Raw genomic sequence first — 21108 nt, forward strand, 5'->3', positions numbered from 1 at the left:
AGACCCCACACAAGGGATCCTCCACCCACCGCCTCTGACACCTGAACTTCCCGTTGTCCTTCACCACCTCCCTCACCAGTGCATTCCTCACCCACACGCCACACGTGCATGCACACCCACCACGTGTGTACCCACCACGATTTGGACCACAGCAGGACAGGCTCAGAGTGAGGACCCAAAGGTCTTTTATTTCTGCGCTGGGAGCGGGAGGGTGTGGGCAGCCCTGAGGGAGGGGTGGCGCTGCCCCAGCTGAGCCAGTCTGGCTGTACTCCCAAAGGAGCAGCTGAGTCTCGGGGGGCCCTCGGAGTGGGGACTCCCTGGTGTCTTTCCCCAGAGGCTCTGCCGCCCTGGCTGTGAACCAGGGCTGGCTGTTGGAGGAGCAACGATGCTGGAGCCATCTCTGTACAACACCGGGGAGAAGCCATGGGCCTCAGGTGGCCACGGAGGCGGAGAGGCCACGGCCCAGTGGGAGCAGCACCTCCCCCTGCATGCCCACGCCCCCTGCTGGCGGCCACCTGACAATGAATCTTGCCCGGGGAGTCGCCAGCGGGGTGGGAACCGGCGTGGAATGCCAGGTGTGCTGCCATCTTGTCTCAGTCCAGGGCACCCCTGCCCTGGGAATCAGCACCCAAACAGCCCCTTCTGGGGGAGGGTGTGACAAGGGAAAAGGTGGAAGCCACAGAGGTCGGTGCCCCCGTGAGGCCGGGCGCTCGGGGTCTGAGGGGACTCCTGCGCCAGGGAGTCTCAGTGGCTGCAAGGACCCTGGGCAAGAGGAGTTGATGAGGGCAAGATGGCCCCATTCTGCCCCTGCCCAGGCCCACCTAGGCCTCCCCGTCACCACCCGAGGGCTCCCTGGAGGCAGAGGCAGGACGGAGAGCAGGGCTGGGGCTGGAATGGCGCAGCTTCCGCATGAACGGGAACACCCTGTGGAGATGAAGGGGCCTGAGCACAGGGCGCCACCCCTGGCATCCCACCTGCCTCCCTGGGCACCACCTGGCTGACCGTCGCTTGGTCTCCGGGGGCACCACGGCCTCCGCCAGCAGGTCTTTGTACAAATCCGACTTCAGGAACCTCGGGTAGGAGTCCTGCAACAGACAGCATCTGGGCCTGATCCCTTCCCACTCCTGGTCTCAGCCAGCACTGCCCAGGCTCCTCCAAGGGTGGGGCCCACAGTGGACTGGGCCGGAGCAGCCTCCCCAGACCAGCCCCCAACCACGCAGGAGCCCGGTGCCCACACGGGGAGTGAATGTGGCGCCTCCTGCGACAGGGAACCGGTGTCACTGGTTCTTGCAGACCCACAGAGTGAGGCTGGTCATGTGGAGCGGGACAAAGGCAAGGTCGACAAAAACCACGGGATTCAGTAAAGAGGGACAGGAATCTACGAACCCAGGTGCTTATGTTTTAAAAAGAAAAATACACATTTTAAATTGTTAACTTTTGGTGGAGGGACAGGGGTATAAACAAGATTTAGTTGAATGTACTTTGTAGATTGGATTTTGAAGCTGTGTAGATGTTTTATGTAATTATAAAATAAATAAGCAACCCCCAAACACTGAAGGGGACAAGTGAAGCTGGGCGTCCAGCGGGCGACACCACCCTAGCCACACGTAACCGAGTGTCCAAGGGGCGTCTGAGGGGCTGTGGACAAAGGACCGAATTAACAAACAGTAAACGACTCAGTCACTGTGAATGGTAGTGTCGTGCTGCTCAGTTGAGCTACTGAGTGAATCTTGAGAAAAAGCAAGTGAGTGATTATGTTGGCACCACTGAAAACCCAGATTTTCAGTAGGGGAATGAGGAGAGAGAGATAGAGGCCAAAGAGGTTAAGGAAACTCTATAATCCTGATTCCGAATTAGAAGTATCAGTATGAACTCCTGGTATGTTTTATTTAAAACACGTATTTCCTGATTCTGTCCACTGAAAGTCCTGGGAACCATGACCACCCCTGGCGCTATGACAGGTTTGATGTGCAGGTCGTGGTTTCTGAACACCACCCCCGAGGGAGGGCTGAGGGCCCGAGGAATAGCTGGCTTTAGGTCTGGAGTAGGACAGCCCCTTAGAAAGCTAGGAAGCACCATAGATTTCGGACACGTCACAGGACTCAAGAGCAATCAGCCGGAGAGGGTGGGACCTCTGCACATCCCATGAGACAAGGACTGAAAGGGATTGAAACCCATCAAATATGGTCAAAATGTGAATTTACAATGGTATTAAAAGCATCCCAACCTCACTGACTACCCTTGGCAGATACCAGGGGTCCAACTGCTTATTTTGAAAAGTGGTACTTAAAGAAGGAATCAAGGGACTTCCCTGGTGGTCCAGTGGTAAAGAATCTGCCTTCCAATGCAGGGGACGCAAGTTTGATCCCTGGTCAGGCAACTAGGATCCCACATGCAGCAGGACATCTAAGCCCACATGCCACAACTCCAGAGCCCATGCACTCTGGAACCCGAGCGCCACAACTAGAGAAGAGAAAACCCACACGCCACAACTAGAGAGAAGCCCGTGTGCCACAATGAAGACCCGATGCAGCCAAAAAAATTAGGAAAAAAAATATTAAAAAAAAATTATGTTTAGGACTTCCCTGGTGGTGCAGTGGTTAAGAATTCACCTGCCAACGCAGGGGACACGGGTTCAACCCCGGTCTGGGAAGATCCCACATGCCGCGGAGCAACTAAGCCCATGCGCCACAACTACTGAAGCCCTTGCACCTAGAGCCTGTGCTCCGCAACAAGAGAAGCCACCGCAATGAGAAGCCCGCTCACCGCAATGAAGAGTAGCCCCCGCCCACCGCAACTAGAGAAAGCCCGCGCCCAGCAGCAACAGACCCCAACGCAGCCATAAATAATTATGTTTAAAGGAGGAATCAAGCCTCGGCCCTGCCTTTCCTCTATGATCGGTACCACTGGGCCAGCAATGAGCAGAGAGAGGAGGCGTCAGAACAGGGAGGCAGTGATGGGTTAGAACATCCCATACCCTCATGAAATCATGGATCTGGGCCAGACTGTCAAGGCTGCTTTCACTACAAAAGAGAGAGAGCTGGACTGACATCCCTCCTGAGTGGAGAACACATCGGACACCACCTCTGAAGTAAGAATTCCCAACCAAACCGAACCAACAACAACAAAACTGAAAACAATCTAATCAAGGAACATAGAAGCTGGAGAAAGGAGGACAGATTCTCCCCTGGAGGCTCCAGAAGAAACCAGCCTGCTCTCACCCTGATCTCAGCCCCGAGACCCCATCAGGCTTCTACCTCCACAGCACAGAGAATAAGCAGCAGCGGGAAACTAGCCTGAGGTCACGTGGGGAAGGGGACGCGACTGGCCACTCGAGGGCATTGAGTAAATACTGTTGGTGTTTCGCGTGTGATGCTGGCCTCTGCAGCCATGTTGAAAGGGAAGCAGTGGCCGTGTCCTTTAAGGGAACTTCCTGCAATACCTACAGACAGGAAGTCTGGAAATGGCTTTAAAGTCGGGGGTGAGGGGTGGTGTGTGGTAGGCCACTGGACAGGATGGACCGTGAGTCCAGATAGGCCCCGAGTCGACAGTTTGTGAAGGTGGGCTGTAGGTACGTGGGGATTCGTCATTTACTTTTTGTTCATATTTGACCTTTTCCACGTTAGAACACTTTACAACCACGGCTGGACAAGCCCTGCAGCCGCCCTGAGCCTCGGTTTGCTGCTCTGTAAAGCGCGCTGTGAGCTGCGGGACTAAGCTGGCAGGAGCCACGGGGAGCAGGTGCGGACCAGCCTCTGAGCTGTGGCCACTGAAGCCACCTGACACCGGCTTGGGGCGGGGGGGGCGGCGAGGGAGGAGGCGCCCACCTTCTTCATCAGCATGTAGATGTGCAGCTGGGCGTCGTCCAGCACATGGCGGTGCGGCCGGCCCAGGCCCACCAGCGTCCGCTCCATCGTCCGGCTGTCAATGTTGACCCAGCGGGCAGCACCGGGGGCCAGGAACTGCCTGGCATGGGAGAGAGGAGCCCCAGTGGGTCTGGGCCATTCGGGCTGGCCGCTGCCCGCCCCCCGCCCCACCCTGCGGCACTCACTGGTACACGGCGTCCACCAGGGCGGGGACCTGGGCCTGCCCTCCGTGGCGCAGCTCCTCACAGGCCTCCCAGAAGCTGAGGTTCTCAGCTGGGGGTCCGGGCACGGGGTCAGGCCCACCCCAGGCTGGTGGAAACCTGGGGTGGGGGGGGCTCGAGCAGGGAGCAGGGGCGGGGGCTTCTCACCACTGAACTCTTTCCTGAGAAAGTCCATGAAATGGGCCCGTCCCACAGGGTCTTCCAAGAGTTCCCGGAAGCTGAAGGCCCACTGCTCCACACGGAGCCTTGTAGGCACGGCCGCGCTGGGGGAGGGGCGGGTGGGTCAGGAGCACGAGGAAGGCAGGGGCACACCTGCAGCTCCTGGCCCACCCCAGGCTCACCTGGGTGCATTCATGGCCCAGTAGGTATCGTTGTCTGTGACCCAGGGGTTGCTAGGCAGGCACCCCGACATGATGGGGTCGTGTGGCCCACGCTGGCTGCTAAATTTCAGGTACCTGGGGGTGGAGGGTGGTGCCAGGGCCAGTGCAGGGAGTGCTGTGGGGACGAGGGCACTGGAGGAAGGGTTTGGGCTCTGGGCTGGGGGTCTCCAGCCACCACCCCCATCCCACTCACGCCTCGAGGCAGACGGAGGACTTCACCCGGGCCCTGCCCAGTGCCTTTCGTAAGCACTCGACCTAAGATGGGAGACCTGTGAGGGGCGCTGGGGCTGGGAGCCACCAGCCCACCCCTCCCCTCCCTTCTGCCCCCAGGACCTACCTCCCGCCTGTAGAAATCCACGGTCTTGGTCTGGAAGGGGCCGGTGGGCTGCAGTTAGAAGGCAGGTCGCTATAGGGACTGACATCCCACCCCTGCCCTGCCCTCCGGAGCCCTGGCCTCTAATGCAGGGGTCTGACTTTCCAGGACGCCTCCTGGGGCCTCAAGTCTGGACGTTTCGGGGTGTTCACCAAGCCCTCAGGTGCTCAAAGTTGCCTTGAGTTTCCCCAACTGTCACTATTTCATGTTTTCAAATGTACTGAAGGGAAGGGAGGGCAGACAGCACCCTCAGGACACTTGTGATGCCAACCTCTCCTCTCAGCTATCTGCGTGACTTTGCTGGAAATCACAAACCTGTGGCCGTGAACTATGATTTTGAAGTCAGGAAGATGCTTTCTCAGAAAAGTACTAGATGACTCCGCTCTATGTTTTGGGTGTCGTGGGATCTGACCGAGGACTCTGCTGCTACAAAGTTCGGATATGTGTCCTGGTCCAATTCCATCCAGTTTGGAGGCGCATGGTTCATTCGACCCTGGTTGCTCGGGCCCGTGGCCCTGCTCGCCACCCCTCCAAGTCCCCACAGACCCTGATGCTGCCCTAGCCTGGGGGAAAAGACCCCCTCCCCCCATAGGGTCTACTGTACTTACTTGCACCCAGGGCAGCAGGTGGGAGGTGAGAGAGAGCGAGAGTTAGCAGGGGGCTGGGAGTCGGGGCAGTGAGCTGGGGAGCAAAGCAGGAGACTTGGAGTGACTGAATCATTGGACATTTGGATGGACAAGTGGACAGGTGGGTGGGCAGCCCCCAAACAGTCCCCTAGTGGTGAAGTGGGTGGAGTGGGGGGGTAAAGTGGTGGGGGGGGAGGTGGAGGGGTTAAGGGAGGTGGGGGCACATGGAGCGGAGGGCACTGTGCAGGGGTGGGGAGTGGGCTGGGGGGGTGTGCATGCAGGGTCCTCACCATCTGCACTCTTCCAGCAGTGCAGGAATTCCGCTCTGGACCTTGCTCCAGCACGCTGGGGACCCCGGGCTGCAGAGGGGGGATGAGATGAAGCGGGGGCACAGCTCAGGCAGGCTGCTGAGACCCTCCTTACCCCATACACTGAAGCTCTGCGCCCATGTCAGGCCCTAATGTGGAAACATGCTCAGGGGAACTCGGGACCTGTATGCTCTCTGCCCATCCCCACCCCAGGGCACCCTCCCTGTCTAGCCCACTCTGGTCCCCTCTCCAGCCCCTCACCCAGCTCCTGGCTCCTAAAGCGAAGTCTGTGACCTGCCCCCAAGCCCCCCGTTCTTCCTCGCCTCAGCCAAACTCACCTCCGAGCTCCTGGCTGCTCAGGCCAGAACCCCAGCCCTACCTGAGACAGCCCCTCTGGCCGCACCTCGTCCTGACCACCCCGTCCCCAGTCACACATGCCTCCCCGGAGGCCACGGGCGCCATTACTGGTCCCTCCACAGGACCACCACCGGCCCTCAGCCCACTGCTCAGCCTTGGCCACACCCACTCCACCCTCAACGCCTGAGACCCCGTGACCCTCAGGTGGAAGATTAAGGGTCATTTTCCCAGAGGCACTACCCACACCTGATGAGGTAATCAGGCCCCTGGGGTCCTCTCTTTTTTTTTTTCATGGAGTATTTTCCCCCGGAGCTTCTATTCATGGTCCGCTGTGACTGCCCCTCACAGCACACATCCGTGTCTACTGGTCTCTCCACTGCCCCACACAGTAGGGGGACCTCAACCCACCTGCCAGGCCCACGGATCTGGGTAAGGCCTGACCCCAGGCCAGCACCCCAGAAGCTCTTGGCCTATGACCTCAGTCCCTCATGCTGCAGCTAAGCCTGCCCCCACTCACCTCCCCCAACCTCAAGGGCCTTCAGGTGCCCCCACTCACCTTCCCCCACCCCAAGGGCCTTCAGGTGCCCTCACTCACCACCACACCCCCCCACCCCCACCCCGCCCAGGGCCTTCAGGTGCCCACATTCTGCTTCCTTAGACCCAGAGAGAAGCTGCTGTGTCCTAGTCTGTGGGTGGGGGCAGCTCAGGCCTGGCCTTGTGACCTCTGGGTTCTCATGAACCACAGAAAAAGAACTTCCTGTCACCTGACAGGATCCCTAAAAGCATGTCCTTCCCAGGGGTCAGAAAGCAGGTCCTCCTCAGCGAGCACCTGAGGAGGCACACTGACCGCTAGCAGGACTCCGCTGCTGTCCAAGGACCACCCCCCACAAGGGGCTCACCGGGGGCCTGTTCACCAGCCAGTACGTCTGCTCCTGGCATGCGATGACCAGCCTGTCCCCCTTCCTGCACTGCTTAGCTGCCCTGCGGGGGGGGGTAGGCAGAGCTGGGGGGACACTGTACCCACCACCTCACCCCCCACTTCAGGCCGAGGCCTGGGCAGGCAGCCAAGCCTGGGTACGCTGTTTCTGGTCCCAGGGCTGCCAGTGCCTGGGCTGGGGGCGTGCGGGGCGTGCAGGGCGTGGTCTCACCACAGCTGCTCTCTCGCCTGCATCACTACCAGGTCCCACGTGTGGCTGATCTTCCTGTGCAGCTGGTCATAGTGCTCCTGCGGAGTGTCGAGGTCTCCAGCGGGAAACTCCCTCCGGTGCCCAGCTCTGGGGTGTGGACTCCCCACCTCCCCTCTGAGACCACCTAGGGTGTTTGTGCTTGTGTATCCACATCACCCTGGGGTCTGGGCTGTGTGCTCTGGGGCCACAAGTAGGGACTGGGTTCCTCTGGCTGGATTCAGCCTGGGAGGGATGGGGAGGGTGTCCCACCTTTTCGTGGTCAAACAGACCCCCCCACTTTCGGATGTTCTTCTTGGCCAGGTAGATGGCTGGAAGGACAGGGCACAGGTTGCAGAGGAGCAATGCCCCCTCCCCTGTGGCATCCCACCTGCAGCCACCAGTCCTGGGAGTTTGTCCCTGGCTAGCCCACCCCTCCTCACTCACCGTAGTCCAGCTCAGCGGCTGGCCACAGGGTGCTCATCCAGAAATAGGGCGTCTGGTGTGGTGCAAGGACAAAGGTATCTGTGACCTTCTGGGCCTTCCCCGCCCCAAGAGTCATCCCCACCCTCTCAGCTCCCTTGGGAGGAGACTGGGCTGGCTGGGGGGTATCTTCCCACTGTCCCAAGGCTCAGCTGACCATCCACCATTCCGTCCACCTGGACCGAGCTGCGCTTGGTTCACTGACTCTGGGCTCCCTGCCCAGGCCCAGGAGGTAGTTGTAGTGCTGAGGGGGTGGGGATTGAGGTCAGGCCCTGCCAGCGTCCCTGGTGTGGCCAGGGAGGGCAGGAGGGCGGGCTCCATCATGATTGAGGACGCACACTGGAGTGCAGGGATCCTGTCCTTAGGCCCCTTCTTCAGGGCTGGGGCCTAAGGACCCCGGGTAAGCTGGTAGAGTCCTCTGCAGGTACTACCCCTTATGGGGCCCTGCTAAAGGTCCCTCCCCTTAACTTGGTCTTTCTGTCACAGGGACGCTTCCAGTCCAGGCCTTTTGGGGAGGGGGCAGTGGACCACAAGATCTGCGGTGACATCACAGGTCCTGCTCCTGCCCCAGCCCCACCCCTTCCAGGAGTCTCTGCCAAGGCACTGCCTGGTGGGATGGGTCCTCTCTGCTCCCAATTGAGCCTGACCTGGAACCTATAGGGCGTTTCATCCAGCCGGAGCTCGAGGTGGCAGGGGTCTCGCAGTGGGTATAGGTAGCCATGCCGCACTAGGAGGGTGCCCAGGTGCAGGGCCTCTGGGGAGCAAGGTGGTGAATTCTTAGTGGGGGGAGCCGAGCTGGGTCCCCCAGCACAGTGGGCTTGGCCCCAGCCCAAGGCCATCAGCACAGCGACCCCAGGGCCGGGTATGGGGCGCAGGAAGAGCAGCGGGCTGACCCCTTACCCTCCTCTGTGATGCAGTACTTGTGGATCAACCACTCCATGACGTCGTTGCCTGCATAGCAGAGACTGGGGTAAGGGGGAGGCCGAGGCAGGGCCGGCACACCCCTCCCCGCCCCTGCAACACCTCACCAGTCACTGCGTGAGGAATGACGGTGATGAGCAGGCGCTGGCTCCGCATCTTCACGCCCTGGTCGGGGTCCTGCATACTCACGACCATCCGCTCCATCTGGGCAAAGGAGGTTGAGGGCCTGCGGTGGCCTCCTCCCCTACCCCCATATCCAGATGCCCCGGAACAGCCCGGGATGCGCCGGATCAGTGTGCTTGAAGGAGATTAACGCTCACTGATGGTGGGATTTCAGGCCGTGGCTGACCGCGGAGGCGAGGGGGGGCGCGAGCGAGCGGCGACCCCAACCCCGGGGTCTTCGCCGCCCCACCCCGCTCACACAGTGCCATCGCCCCAGACCCGCGTCCACACTCGCGCGCTCGCGTAGTGTCCACACTCGCGTGCACCCGCACTCACTCCTCTCCTGCCCCTCCCGGCCTCGCGTGTCGGGAAATCGGGGTGGGGGGGGGGGCGGGATCACGGCACCCACCTTGCTCAGATGCGGCCTCTGCGCGCGGGGGTGCCCGCCGTGGGACGCGGGGCCGGCGGCCATGGCTGAGGCAGGCCCAGCGGGGGCGAGGGTGTCCGGCCGCCCCGCCCCGCCCCGCCCCGCCCCTCCCCTCCCCTCCCCTCCCCTCCCCTCCCCTCCCCTCCCCTCCCCTCCCCTCCTCTCCCGGGCCGCCGCCCCGCCCGCGAGTTAACCCTCCGCAGCGCGGGGTCTGGGGTCTGGGGACGCGCGCCCGATCATCCACCTCGAGCAGGCTCCCCTCACGTCACGAGAAACCGAGGCCCGTGCCCGCGGGAGCTTGCCTGGAGCTTCGAGAGGGGGCTTGGACCCACCCGGACAGCGTGGGGGGAATCAGCCTCTGCTGGGACGGCGGTGGAGGCGGCTCAGAGGTGGGGTGGGAACTCAGGGAAAGGATGGGGACTCAGAAAAGGGGAGAGGGAACTTGTGGGGAAGGAGGGCTGGGGTGGAGGATAACCGTTTAGGGTCACTGTAACCCCTCCCCCATACCCACCTCCTGTGTGGCGCCCCAGGATGTGGGCGACCAGTGGTTCAGGGGCTGTAAGGTCTGGGTGAGGGGTCGAACTGCCCTAGGAGTGTGTCCCTGCAACTGTGACACTGTCCCTGCCGCATGCAGGTGCTACCGGGCTGGTTTGACACTGCGTGGCTGCATAGGTGTGCTGGGCGGGGGCCCTTGAGGCCTGGGGGAATATGGCAGGCAGCTCACTTCCCCTCTGCTGCACTGATGATGCCTGGGGCACCAGTTGGGGAGCAGAGACCCCACCCGGGGTTACCCCGAAACTGTGGGAGACTGTGGGAGGGGGCTTTACTGGGAGAGAAGATCTCAACACCTGCCCCCCAAGATTCGTGGACAGCCTCTGGGCTCAGGGCCCAGCCTGGCCGTTTCTCTCCCTCCTCCAACAGCTTGGCCACCCACACCCCTTTTGTTGGCGCCATTTTAAAGTGGTGCAAACAGGTCTATTTCTGATTTTTAGGTGCTTGGGGCAGGGCAAGATGTCGGGGTTAGCCTTTGGCCAGAGCCTCCGACATGGCCATCTGAACCCATTTCCACTGCAGGCAAAGCCATGTCCAGGCTGAGCTGGGGCAGGGGTACTGGAGGGGTGTTCTACCCTTGCCAGGTGCCATTCTCCCTTACATGCCAGTGAAATTCTCTCACCCAGCCCCACCCACACAAGTGGGGTCAGGCTGGCCCCAGGCCTGGCTGTCCTCTCTTCATGGATGGGCTTCTAGAGAAGCTGAAGGCCCCCAGAGGCCAGAGCTATCCCCAGCCTGGGGACAAGTGGCTTCCCTGACCACCTCAGGGAAGGGGCAGCAGGATGTGACCCTAGAAGGGCTGGGCTCCAGCTGGGGAGATCCTGCCTTGGAAAGACTGTGGGCAGATGCGGCTCCAAGGGGGACAGTCCCCACCCTAGCACACGTGCCTCCCGCACCCACGGCCTGCTGGCCTCCTTCTCAGATAGGGGGCTCCTTTGGGCCAGGGCAGATCTGATCCTTGGGTGTCCTCAGAAATGGGGGGTGGAGGGGTGTAAGGAAGCAGGGGGACTCTAGCTGGTGTTCTGCCTCCCCCTCCACTTTGACCCAGCTGTCCCCAGCCTCAGGTCCAGCTCACCCCTGCCCCTGCCCCGCTGACCCCCATCCACCTGTCACAAGGTCTGTTTAGGCATCAAGACCAGAGGCCCCTTCTGTGCGCCCCTCTCAGCACTCCACCACCCCGTTCTGTTTCAGATCAGTGTCCTTTTCTCCCCAAGGACGGGGGCCTCTGAGCATAGAGCATGCAAAGACACCTCCACCCCCAGCCACGCTCACACAGCCCAGTCAATAAACACTGGAATAATGGCTGTGTCTCCAGACTGCACCTCACTGTGTGTGTGGACACTGGCCCCTCCGTGCTGATGCCTGTGAACCTCTGGGGTGCGGGGCCAGGAGGCTGTGCATACACACACAGCATCCCCCACCCCCCAAGGCTGGGCAGACTCCAGGAGTCCCCTCTGCCCAGACATAAATAAGCTCCAGCGGGGGTGGGAGTAGGGGGAGGGGGAGGGACTGTCGGGCCCCAGGTGCTGCCTGCGCTGCCTGCAGGTTACGAGAGCCTGGGGACTTGTGGGGGGAGGACGCACCCGCTCCACTCGCGCCCCCAGCCCCACCAGCCCCGCCCAGAGGGCTTCCCCAGAGACTCCCCAGACTCCGGGCGGCGCCATGGGGTGGGGCAGCCCTGATGGCCAGAGCCGGGTGCAGGCGGGGCGGGATGCTGGGACCGTGACCGCGGCGGCTGTGCGGGGTCCGAGTGCGCCCGCGGCGGGGACCACCGGGTGCCGGCGCCAAGCGGGCGATACGCGCGTCTCTGCGGGGCTGCGCGGGGTCCGCGGAGCGGCTGGGGGCGCGCGGCGCGGGCGCGGCGCTGGGCGCGGGGGGCGCTCCCGGCCGGGATGAGCTCACCGCAGTCGCGCCGGGGCTGAGCGCCGAGCCGGGCGGCGGCGGGGCGGGCGGCGGCTCCTCGGCGGCTCGGCGGCGGGGCCGGGCCGCGGGCCACCATGCTGGGCCTGGACGCGTGTGAGCTGGGGGCGCAGCTGCTGGAGCTGCTCCGGCTGGCGCTGTGCGCCCGAGGTGAGCGGGCCGTGGCCAGGGCGGCCACGTGGGCGGGGGGCTCAGCCCGGGGCGCGGCGGCTTCTCCCCCGCGGAAACTTTGGGGGCGCTACGTGGGGACCTCGCGGCGGGGTCCCCCGTCAGGGCTCTGGCGGGGGTGGGGGGCTTCGTCCAGGCCAGACACTCATGGGGCAAGGGGTCAAGAGTGGGCGGGTCTGTTTGTGAAGCCAGGGTGGCAGGGGGGCCCTCTCCCCGTGGGAACCTGCCCCTGAGGTCCCATCTCCCTTGGGTGGGGCTGGGGCTCCTTCAGGGAGGGTGTGGATCCCGGGAAAGACTGGAGCGCAGTGGGCAGGGACTCAGAAAGACCCTGCCCCAAGGCACCATGGGAGCTTCTCCTAGGACTGTGGGAAGGGCTCAGAAAGACCCCTGCGTTAAGGCGCCAGGGGAAGGGGCTTAGTTGACTGGGTCTGGAGGCACCTGGGGAGGTGGCCTCGGAGCATAAGTTGAGGGGTTTAGAGAGAACCACCCCTACCCTTCAGGAGCATTATGGGGAGGAACTCCCAAGACTGTGGGGAGGCATTCAGGGAACGCAGTCCCTGAGCAGGGTGGTGGGGACCCTGAGAGGTGTCCGAGAGCCTTATGGGAATATGGGAAGAGGCCTAAGGGGACCCTAGAGAGCAGCGAAAAGGCAGAGCCTCTGCTCTAGAGAAGACCTCAGCGGTCACCACTCTGTAGTGGTGGACCCTATCCCTTGCGGCTGTCCCCCATTTGGGGTCTTCCTTCCCCCTACAGTCAGGGAGGGGCCTGGGATGAATGGGTGGGGCAGGAGGATGCAGCTGGAGCCTCCAGGGATCACCTGCCTCCATCTCTTGGGAGCCTTCTCCACTCCCCAGGCCCTTCCCCAAGAGGCTGGGTTTGGGCGCTGCTCTGCATCTTCTCGGCCCACCCCTCTCCCAGAGCTCTCACCGGACTCCTGTTAAGTTCCTTCCTTTGGGCAGTGGGAGGTCCAGCTGGCCAGACGGCAGGCTCCAGCAAATGCCAGGTCAACTGGCACACACCCTCACACACCCTCCCCGACCCCCAGTCCTCCTGACGGACAAGGAGAAGGGGCAGCTGCCGCCAGATGAGGTGCTGGATGAGGCCGTGCCGGAGTACCGGGCCCCGGGGAGGAAAAGCCTCCTGGAGATCCAGCAGCTGGACCCGGACGACGAGAGCCTGGTCAATTACAAGCGGGCGTTGCTGGGGCCTGAGCCGCCTGCCGTGGGTATGCCCATGCCCTGGGCTGGGGTGGGGAGGGTGGGTTAGGGTTAGGGCACCTGTACACTTCTGGTTTCTCTTCAGACCCAAGCCTGCCCAACGTGCAGGTGACCAGCCTGACACTGATGTCTGAGCAGGCCCCAGGGCCCATCACCATGGACCTCACAGGTAACTCCCAGGGTGCCTGGTGCGACCCTGAGCCCCAGGCAGGGACCTCACAGGTAACCCCCTCTGCAAAATACAAACTGATCTTTGGGGTAGAGACCTGGGCTCATTGCCATGTACCTCTTAAGACCCCCCCCATGCCCAATCCCAAGTACTCAGACCTAGACCTCACAGGTACAGGTCCCCCATGGGGGCTCCTGGGGCAGGGTCTCAGCCATCACAGGAGTTCACACTTAGCTGCACTTTCCCTAACAGGGGAGTTGGCTGCGCTGAAAAACCGGGTGTTTGTCCTGAAGGAGGGTGTTGATTACAAAGTGAAGATTACCTTCAAGGTGAGGGAGCTGTCACTAGGGACACCAGCCAGCCACAGGCCCAGCCCCCCCCAGGTTCCCCCTAACACCGTCTGTCCTTCAGGTCAATAAGGAGATCGTCAGTGGCCTCAAGTGTCTGCATCACACCTACCGCCAGGGCCTGCGAGGTGAGGGCTGCGTGGAGGGGGCAGCCCAGGGGGAAGGCTCGGGGTGGGGGCCAGTGGGGCAGAGGGCAGCCCCTGACACCCTCACCCTCCCCCAGTGGACAAAGCCGTCTACATGGTGGGCAGCTATGGCCCGAGCGCCCAGGAGTACGAGTTTGTGACTCCGTTGGAGGAGGCGCCCCGGGGCGTGCTGGTGCGGGGTGCCTACGTGGTCACATCCTTCTTCACCGATGACGACAGGACCCCCCACCTGTCCTGGGAGTGGGGCCTCCACATCTGCCAGGACTGGGAGAGCTGAGCGCCCCCTGCCCCAGGGCTGTGTTCCCACTTGCGGTCCTGGTCTCCCCCACCTCTGTCAGTCGCTGCAAGGGACCCCTGACCATTCCCCGGCCCCCTCAGTGGCCAGACCCCCCTGCCCTCTGTCCTGTCCCAGGACGCCCCCTCCCCGGGCCTGGCACTGTGCCCTGAACAGTCCTATTAAACGTTGCTCTGTCTTGGTGCCCTCGGTGTCGCCTGTCTGCCTCCCCGCCCCCGGGGTGGGGGGGGCCTCCCAGCCTTATCTTCCCTGCAACCAGGCTTGCGTGCCACGTGGCGGCAGCTGCTTGGCCCCCCACCCCCTTATCTGCCCCTGCCCCGTGGGCCCCGGCACTGCCATGGACGGCCAGCTCCTGCCAGTGCTGCTGCTGCTGCTCGGGGCCTCAGGCCTGTGGGGACAGGGGCCAGGGCCCGAGGGTCCCTTGGAGGAGCCCCCTGAGGAGGAGCCCCCCGAGGAGAAGCCCCCGGAGGAGGATGGGATCTTGGTGCTGAGCCGGCAGACCCTTGGCCTGGCCTTGCGGGAGCACCCTGCCCTGCTGGTGGAGTTCTGTGAGTGCTTGGGGCCGGTGGGGCTGGGAGACCCGCAAGGGCCACCTGGGGGGTTCTACCCCCCCATGCCAGGGCCACTCGCCCCCACCGTGCTCCTGGAGATCTGTCAGAAGATACCCGAGGCACAGCCCTGGGGCTGAGCTGGGCCTGGGGGTCCAGCCTCACAGTGGTGAAGGGCACAGGTGCAGGGGAGACCCACGATCATTGTCCTTCTACAAACTCTTCCGTAAAGGGCCAGCCAGCATTCAGGCTTGCACATTCTTCGGGTTTTTACAAGCTTTTCACACGTGAGAGCCATTCTTAGCCGGCAGGCCTCAACAGGCAGATGGCTGGGCGCCGGCCTCAGGAGGAGGCAACGGAAAATTCCTCCTAAATTCAGTCAGGACAGTACTGGCCACTGCCTCCCCAAGCTGGGGGCCTTGAGGAGGCTGGTCTCCGGCGCTTGGGCTCCATGTGGCCAAGGCTCAGGTGGGCCCCTGATGAGGGAGGTGTGGACAGGACATGCTTGCTCCCTGCTGGGCCTGAATGGCCCCAAGGTCAGCCAGCTCTGGCCGGGCGGGAGCAGGGGCTGCGGCTGGGGCCATGGAGGCCTAGGGCACTCATGGCCCTGTCCCCCAGACGCCCCGTGGTGTGGGCACTGCAAGGCACTGGCCCCTGAGTACAGCAAGGCGGCTGCCCTGCTGGCAGCAGAGTCGGCCAAAGTCAGGCTGGCCAAGGTGGACGGGCCCGCGGAGCCAGAGTTGGCCGAGGAGTTTGCGGTGACAAAGTACCCCACGCTCAAGTTCTTCCTTGACGGGAACCACAGGCACCCGGAGGAGTACACTGGTGCGGGGAGTGGGCGTGGGTGGGTGGGCGGGTGGCAGGGCTGGCCCAGGCTGAGGGGAATCTCTGTAGGCCCCTGGGAGGCCGAGGGCATCGCTGAGTGGCTGAGGCGGCGGGTGGGGCCCAGTGCCACGAGGCTGGAGGATGAGGAGGGCGCCCAAGCGCTGATAGATGCCCGGGATGTGGTGGTCATTGGCTTCTTCCAGGTGAGCTGGTGGCATGAGGGCCGGGCCTGGGAGCAGGGTCTGTGAGGCCAGTCAGCCTCATAGACTCGGGCCCCTCAGGACCTGCAGGACAAGGATGTGGCTACCTTCCTGGCCCTGGCCCAGGATGCCCTGGACATGAGCTTTGGCCTCACCAACCAGCCTCAGCTCTTTCAGAAGTTCGGCCTCACCAAGGACACCGTGGTCCTCTTCAAAAAGGTGGGTCAGGCCCAGAGTCAGGGCGGAAGTGGGGGTCGGAGTCAGGGCGATGGCTCCTGCTGACCCACCCGGCGCTGTCCAGTATGACGAGGGGCGGGCAGACTTCCCAGTGGATGAGGAGCTGGGCCTGGACCAAGGGGATCTGTCACGCTTCCTCCTCACACACAGCATGCACCTGGTCACGGAGTTCAACAGCCAGGTGAGTGGGGCTGGAGGGCAGGTGCAGGTGGGAGCGGAGGATGGGAGGCGAGCGCGGGAGCAGCCCACGAGCACCACTTGCCCCCGCAGACGTCCCGTAAGATCTTTGCAGCCAGGATCCTTAACCACTTGCTGCTGTTCGTCAACCAGACGCTGGCCCCCCACCGGGAGCTGCTGGCGGGCTTCCGGGAGGCAGCTCCCAGCTTCCGCGGGCAGGTACTGGCTCAGCCCACGGATAAGGGGTGAGGTGGCAGTGGGGAGGCGGGGCGCCCACGCGGACTCCCCGCTGGCAGGTGCTGTTTGTGGTGGTGGACGTGGGTGCCAGCAACGACCACGTGCTCCAGTACTTCGGCCTCAAGGCCGAGGAGGCCCCCACCCTACGCTTCATCAACATTGAGACCACCAAGAAGTACATGCCTGCGGACAGGGGGCCAGTCACCACCACCTCGGTTGCAGCCTTCTGCCACGCAGTCCTGGGTGGGGAGGTCAAGGTCTGCTGCTGGACTGCCCAGTTGGGGGGCGGGAGTGGGAGCAGCGGCTCTTGGGAGAGACCCCCCAATAAAGCACCTGGCCGGTTCTCCCAGCCTTATCGCTTGAGCCAGGAGGTCCCCCCCCGACTGGGACCAGCGGCCAGTCAAGACCCTCGTGGGCAAGAATTTCGAGCAGGTGGCTTTTGATGAAACCAAGAACGTGTTTATCAAATTCTGTGAGTGCAGAGGGCAGTGGGCTAGTGGGCAGCAGGGACCCTGCTGGCTGTGCTGATGCCCCCCTGTCCTAGATGCCCCATGGTGCACCCACTGCAAAGAGATGGCCCCGGCCTGGGAGGCACTGGCTGAGAAGTACAGGGACCACGAGGACATCGTCATCGCCGAGCTGGATGCCACGGCCAATGAGCTGGAGGCCCTCCCTGTGCACAGCTTCCCCACCCTCAAGTACTTCCCGGCGGGGCCCGGTCGGAAGGTGAGGCAGGACCCCATCCTTGGGTCTGGGCTCAGTCTAGGCTCTTCAGACCTCGGCTGGAGATGCGGCGTGGCCTCGGAGGGCTGGCCTTAGACCCTGCACGGTGTGTCCTCCAGACCTGCCCGTCCTTCCTCAGGTGATTGAATACAAAGGCACCAGAGACCTGGAGACCTTCTCCAAGTTTCTGGACAGCGGGGGTGAGCTGCCTGCAGAGGAGCCCACGGAGGTGCCCGGAGCCCCCTTCCCGGTGGGTGTCTCTGTCCCAAGGCTCCAGGTCTCTGGACGAGTCCTCTGGATGCGTGGCTGTGACATGGGCTGGGCTGGGCTGAGGGTGCAGCTTCCAGCTGGGTCTCTATGACCCTTTCCAGGAGATGCCAGAAAACACCACGGAGCCCAAAGACGAGCTGTAGTTGCACTGCTGCCAGCGCCCACCTGCGGAGCCGTGTCCCTTGGTGCCCATGGAAGCTGTGGGCTGTAAATAAAGAGCTCTTGTCCTGGACTGTGTGTGTGGTTCCTGAGCAAGGCAGGCCCCCTGGCCCTTGGTTTGGGCCCAATCTCAGCCTCCTGGGTCCTTCACATCTTGGATGGAAGATGGGTCCCTGGCTCAGGTCTGAGGCTCCACTGGGGCAGGAAGGGGGAGCATGGCATTGCTGCCAGCTTCAGGCCCCCTCTCTCTCCCAAGCTCTGCTAGCGTTGCTAAATGGCCCCCCCTCCCTGCCACGGAGGCTGGCCTGACTTCCTTTGGTGGCTGGGAGACAGGGCACACATCCCAGGAGCCAGCCGAGGGGCATTCCCACCAGCCACATTGGACAGGTGCAGTCCACAGCCAGGGAAGATTCAAAAATGGTTTTATTTCATTATTATCCAAGTACCTTTGAAAAGATAATTGTACAAGTCAGCGCATGAAAAACGGGCTTGGGGCAGCCCCTCCCCGCTGGCCCAGGCCTGAGAAATGTACATATTTACATGGGCCCTTAGGAGGAAGGGGCCCGGGACCCGCTGAGCCCATGCTTGGGCCTCAGTGCTCCGTCGCCGGGTCCACACAGTGAGGCAAGAGACAAGCTGTGTTGAAGGCACTCGGTGACATGTACAATGGACAGAGGCCCCACGGGGCCCCCTGCACCCCGGCTCTGGGACAGGCCTGACCAGGGCAGGCCATGGCGGGCGAGTCCCAGAAGGAGAAGCAGAGCCTGTGGGGTGAGCGCCGGGGGCGTCCGTGGTTAGCAGCAGGGGGCCGCGGGGGAGGGTCTCAAGGCGGCCGCATGGTGGGCTCCCTGCTGGGTGGGCTCTTGAGTGTCCTGCAGAGGAGTGGGTGGAAGGCTGTGGGACCCCAGAGGGACCCCCCCGCCCTCCTGGACACAGATGGACCAAAGGGGTGGCAGCTGTGAGGCGGGCAGCACCCGGCCTTCCGCCAGCAGCCGTGTGTCTGCCACACTCTCGCAACCCGGCACAGGCCCTCGTGGTGCGCAGCGCGGAGGCCAGGCCCGCCCGTCAGTCCACCTTCTCCACCTTGCCGATGACCTTCTCCTCGAAGACGGGCAGCACGGCCCCGTCCTCACGCACCTCCTCGAACACCACGCCGCATTCGAACTCGTCGCTCACCTTCTTGAAGTAGTATCTGCGGGTGGGAGGGGCGGTGAGGGCGGCAGCGTCCGGCAGTTTGGCGGCCGCCCCTGACACCTCCTGCAGGGCACGCGAGCCGATTCTGCCCGGTGCCTGAGTGCCGGTGCTTGACACGTGCGGTGACCACATGCAGGGTCCCTGCCCCGGCCTCTAGGTGCTGTGGGGGAGGAGTGGGTGGGCGTGGGGTTTCTGTCCTCTCCACTGGGCTAAAGCGCCTGCACTCGGCCCAAGGCCCCTCCAGTGGCCACAGCAAACCCCCCAGGCAGGCCCACGGTGGGCTGACCCCAGCCGAGACCCCATGGGCCCCACCCGACCTACAGAGCCCAGTGAGGAGCCTGCAGGGGCTGGTCTCAGGCCGGCAGGGCTGGGCAGCCCAGGGCAGACCCGCGGAGGACGGTTAGGAAGCTGAGACGAGGCCGACTCAGGTCACACCAGCACGGGGACCAACAGACCCTCTAGACCCCTTGCTCAGCCTGGAGCCCTCAGCCACCTGAGATCACCCATGCCCCATCCGTCGTGGGGCTCACGCCGACAGCCCGTGGCCAGACAGGTGGAGGCAAGGACTCAACGAGGCACGAGCACACAGCACTGTCTCCTGAGCTGACCCCACCAATGCCTCTCACCTGTAGTTGCCTTTCTTGGTCAGCAGCTCCTTGAACTGGCCCAGGGTGACCGCACGGCCCCTCACCAGGGTCCGGTAGGGGATGGGCTCCCCACAGAAATAGTAGGCCACGACGATGCTGTCACACGACTGGGCACTCCCACCGCCTGCCTTCCTCTGCGATTTTGTCCTGGGGGGCGGAGAAGCAGCGGTGACTGCTGGGCCCCAGGCACCCCAGTAAATGACAGAGCAGGGCCTGCAGGGTGGGCTGTGCCACGCTCAGAAGTGCCACACATCCACAGGCCCTGACGCCCACCCCACCCACACATAGCCACGTCCAGCCCCGGGGGGCTCACCCCACATGGTGCCTCAGCCCAGGTTTCCAGTCCTGCGCCAGCCACATGCCCTGACCCACGCGGACAGCAGCTCGTCGCCTGCCCGCCAACTGTCCGACCGGCGCCTTGGCCTGCCCACCACCCACTGCGAGGCCCTGGTCTCACTGTGGCTTGAACTGCCTGGCGGGCAGCACCCACTAACCAGACCACGTGAAGTTGGGCGAGCAGGCTTCTCAGAGCCAGAACCCACAGCAGATGCCTCTGCTGGGCTGCATGAGACAGCCAGCCAGGCCACAGAACCCGCCACAGCCACCGCCTCGAGGCTGGGCTAAACTGCTCGTGTCCTAGTAAGGCCTATAGGCCCAAGCTTCAGAAACACCTAAGGTCAGGGACTGGACGAATAGAACTGTGACGGATCCTGACACGGATCTGCCTCATGACAGAGAGCTTGTCACGAGACCATAAGCAGCAGCCAGCCACACTTCCAGAGACCGCTGAGGCCAGCAGCGCCTCCTGCCCAGGCTGAGGCAGCATCCGTCTCCTCTAGCATCCTGTCCTGTGACCGCTCCAGAGCTGTGCCGGTGGAGCCTGGCACAGCCCTTGCCCTGGCCAGCTGGGCATGTCAGTGTCATGTCAGGAAGGCCACCTGAGCTCACAGCAGGCTCTATTCTCTCTGGGGACCCCCCCGCCCCAGTGCTCCTGGGCACAGAGCAGGCTGTCACCTCAGCTGTGTGGCCATCCACTGCCTGAGCCAGGCTCCCAGCGCCCGCTTCCCTTCCCTCAGTCCTGCGACCTCAAGCCCAGGCTGTCCTGGGAGCCCAGCTGGGGTTCCTGTGGGGTCCATTCTCTGCAGAAGGGACGCCAAGTCCCTGCTTCTCCAGAGGCCACTGGAGGAGTGACCTATGGGGAGGCCGTGAGCCCCTCAGCACACTCAGCCGGGTGTGATGAAGTACTGTCTGGGGTCAGCCCTGCAAGGCTGAGGTGGGGGCCCCTTCCTTCTTCTCTGTCTTGAGCAGAAGTGCAGGGACAGGGTGGCCAGCACTGTCTACATACGGCCCTTGGCTCCCCAGTGCCCAGCCTGGCCCACGCATGCCCAGGGAGCCGACCTGCAGGTGCCTGTGGTCCACGTGAGAACAGAGCCCGCTTGCTGTGCACAAGTGCCCGGGGCTGACGCTTCCGGTCAGCAGTGCCAGGGGAGTCAGGGCTGCAGCCCTGAACCCATCAAGCCAGGCAGGTCGCTGACCAGCGAGTCCCAAGGCCTGGTGGGGACGTGAGGCCAGAGTGCGGGAGGCGAGTGGACCTCCTCTCTGGCCCGTTGGTCACTTGTCACCATGTGGACGGTCAGACGGTTCCTTTGACAGAGATACACTTGCAGACCCAGCTCTTCAGGTGCAGTGCCTGAGCTCCCATCGCGGGTACAGCTGCGCCACTGCAGCACCTGGCCGGAGGTGCAGTATGGCTGGGCAGTACCGGGAAGACCCGGGGGGAGCGCACGTAC

At 63.2% G+C, this 21108-nt stretch overlaps 4 protein-coding genes across 8 annotated transcripts in view; 2 read left to right on the forward strand and 2 right to left on the reverse strand.

Annotated features, from left to right (window-relative positions):
• Positions 1–161: 161 nt before the first annotated feature.
• RGS11 (regulator of G protein signaling 11) lies at positions 162–9372 on the reverse strand. Of its 3 annotated transcripts, none has more exons than XM_032605350.1 (17): positions 9270–9372; positions 8806–8902; positions 8678–8728; positions 8425–8531; positions 7742–7793; positions 7568–7626; positions 7280–7356; positions 7031–7112; positions 5757–5825; positions 4805–4828; positions 4661–4722; positions 4429–4542; positions 4235–4350; positions 4052–4139; positions 3828–3966; positions 1003–1085; positions 162–924 (listed from the first exon to the last, which is right to left on the reverse strand). In XM_032605350.1, exons 1-17 carry the CDS (start codon positions 9330–9332, stop codon positions 822–824), a joined length of 1386 nt encoding a protein of 461 aa, XP_032461241.1. In that variant the 5' UTR covers positions 9333–9372; the 3' UTR covers positions 162–821. The 3 variants fall into 3 exon arrangements, with proteins under 3 accessions (XP_032461241.1, XP_032461240.1, XP_032461239.1); XM_032605349.1 differs by having other exon boundaries at positions 4805–4834; XM_032605348.1 differs by having other exon boundaries at positions 4805–4852.
• Positions 9373–11744: 2372 nt separating this feature from the next.
• ARHGDIG (Rho GDP dissociation inhibitor gamma) lies at positions 11745–14283 on the forward strand. Its single transcript, XM_032607077.1, has 6 exons — positions 11745–11909; positions 12973–13152; positions 13230–13313; positions 13566–13642; positions 13725–13788; positions 13884–14283. The coding sequence occupies exons 1-6, from the start codon at positions 11837–11839 to the stop codon at positions 14081–14083; spliced, it is 678 nt and encodes a 225-aa protein (XP_032462968.1). The 5' UTR covers positions 11745–11836; the 3' UTR covers positions 14084–14283.
• Positions 14284–14414: 131 nt separating this feature from the next.
• On the forward strand, positions 14415–17671 carry PDIA2 (protein disulfide isomerase family A member 2). Its single transcript, XM_032607076.1, is given in 11 exon segments — positions 14415–14649; positions 15268–15474; positions 15544–15677; positions 15756–15893; positions 15976–16092; positions 16182–16307; positions 16385–16582; positions 16676–16699; positions 16701–16797; positions 16870–17051; positions 17188–17671. Coding segments are annotated over 11 exon segments (1656 nt in total). The 5' UTR covers positions 14415–14438; the 3' UTR covers positions 17410–17671.
• Positions 17672–17882: 211 nt separating this feature from the next.
• The window catches only part of AXIN1 (axin 1), a 57557-nt gene continuing 54331 nt past the window's right edge, over positions 17883–21108 (reverse strand). For 2 of the 3 annotated variants that reach the window (XM_032604849.1, XM_032604848.1), the window contains 2 exons: positions 19298–19465; positions 17883–18669 (listed from right to left, as the gene is read on the reverse strand). In XM_032604849.1, coding sequence (XP_032460740.1) covers positions 18543–18669; positions 19298–19465 — 295 coding nt within the window. In that variant the 3' untranslated portion in view covers positions 17883–18542. The other variant, XM_032604851.1, reaches the window with a different exon arrangement.

This window comes from Phocoena sinus, chromosome 15 (genome assembly GCF_008692025.1).
Source record: "Phocoena sinus isolate mPhoSin1 chromosome 15, mPhoSin1.pri, whole genome shotgun sequence".
In the NCBI taxonomy this organism is placed as follows: domain Eukaryota; kingdom Metazoa; phylum Chordata; class Mammalia; order Artiodactyla; family Phocoenidae; genus Phocoena; species Phocoena sinus.

What these genes read in the sequence shown, in the direction of transcription:
- ARHGDIG (XM_032607077.1), top strand. Translation starts at nt 11,837, where the DNA reads ATGCTGGGCCTGGACGCGTGTGAGCTGGGGGCGCAGCTGCTGGAGCTG. An exon ending in CATCACCATGGACCTCACAG is followed by an intron (nt 13,314 to 13,565) that starts GTAACTCCCAGG and finishes TTTCCCTAACAG; the next exon opens with GGGAGTTGGCTGCGCTGAAA. An exon ending in AAGTGAAGATTACCTTCAAG is followed by an intron (nt 13,643 to 13,724) that starts GTGAGGGAGCTG and finishes TCTGTCCTTCAG; the next exon opens with GTCAATAAGGAGATCGTCAG.
- RGS11 (XM_032605348.1), bottom strand. Translation starts at nt 9,332, where the DNA reads ATGGCCGCCGGCCCCGCGTCCCACGGCGGGCACCCCCGCGCGCAGAGG. An exon ending in TGGATTTCTACAGGCGGGAG is followed by an intron (nt 4,723 to 4,804) that starts GTAGGTCCTGGG and finishes CTCCCATCTTAG; the next exon opens with GTCGAGTGCTTACGAAAGGC. An exon ending in CTGGTGGACGCCGTGTACCA is followed by an intron (nt 3,967 to 4,051) that starts GTGAGTGCCGCA and finishes CTCCCATGCCAG; the next exon opens with GCAGTTCCTGGCCCCCGGTG.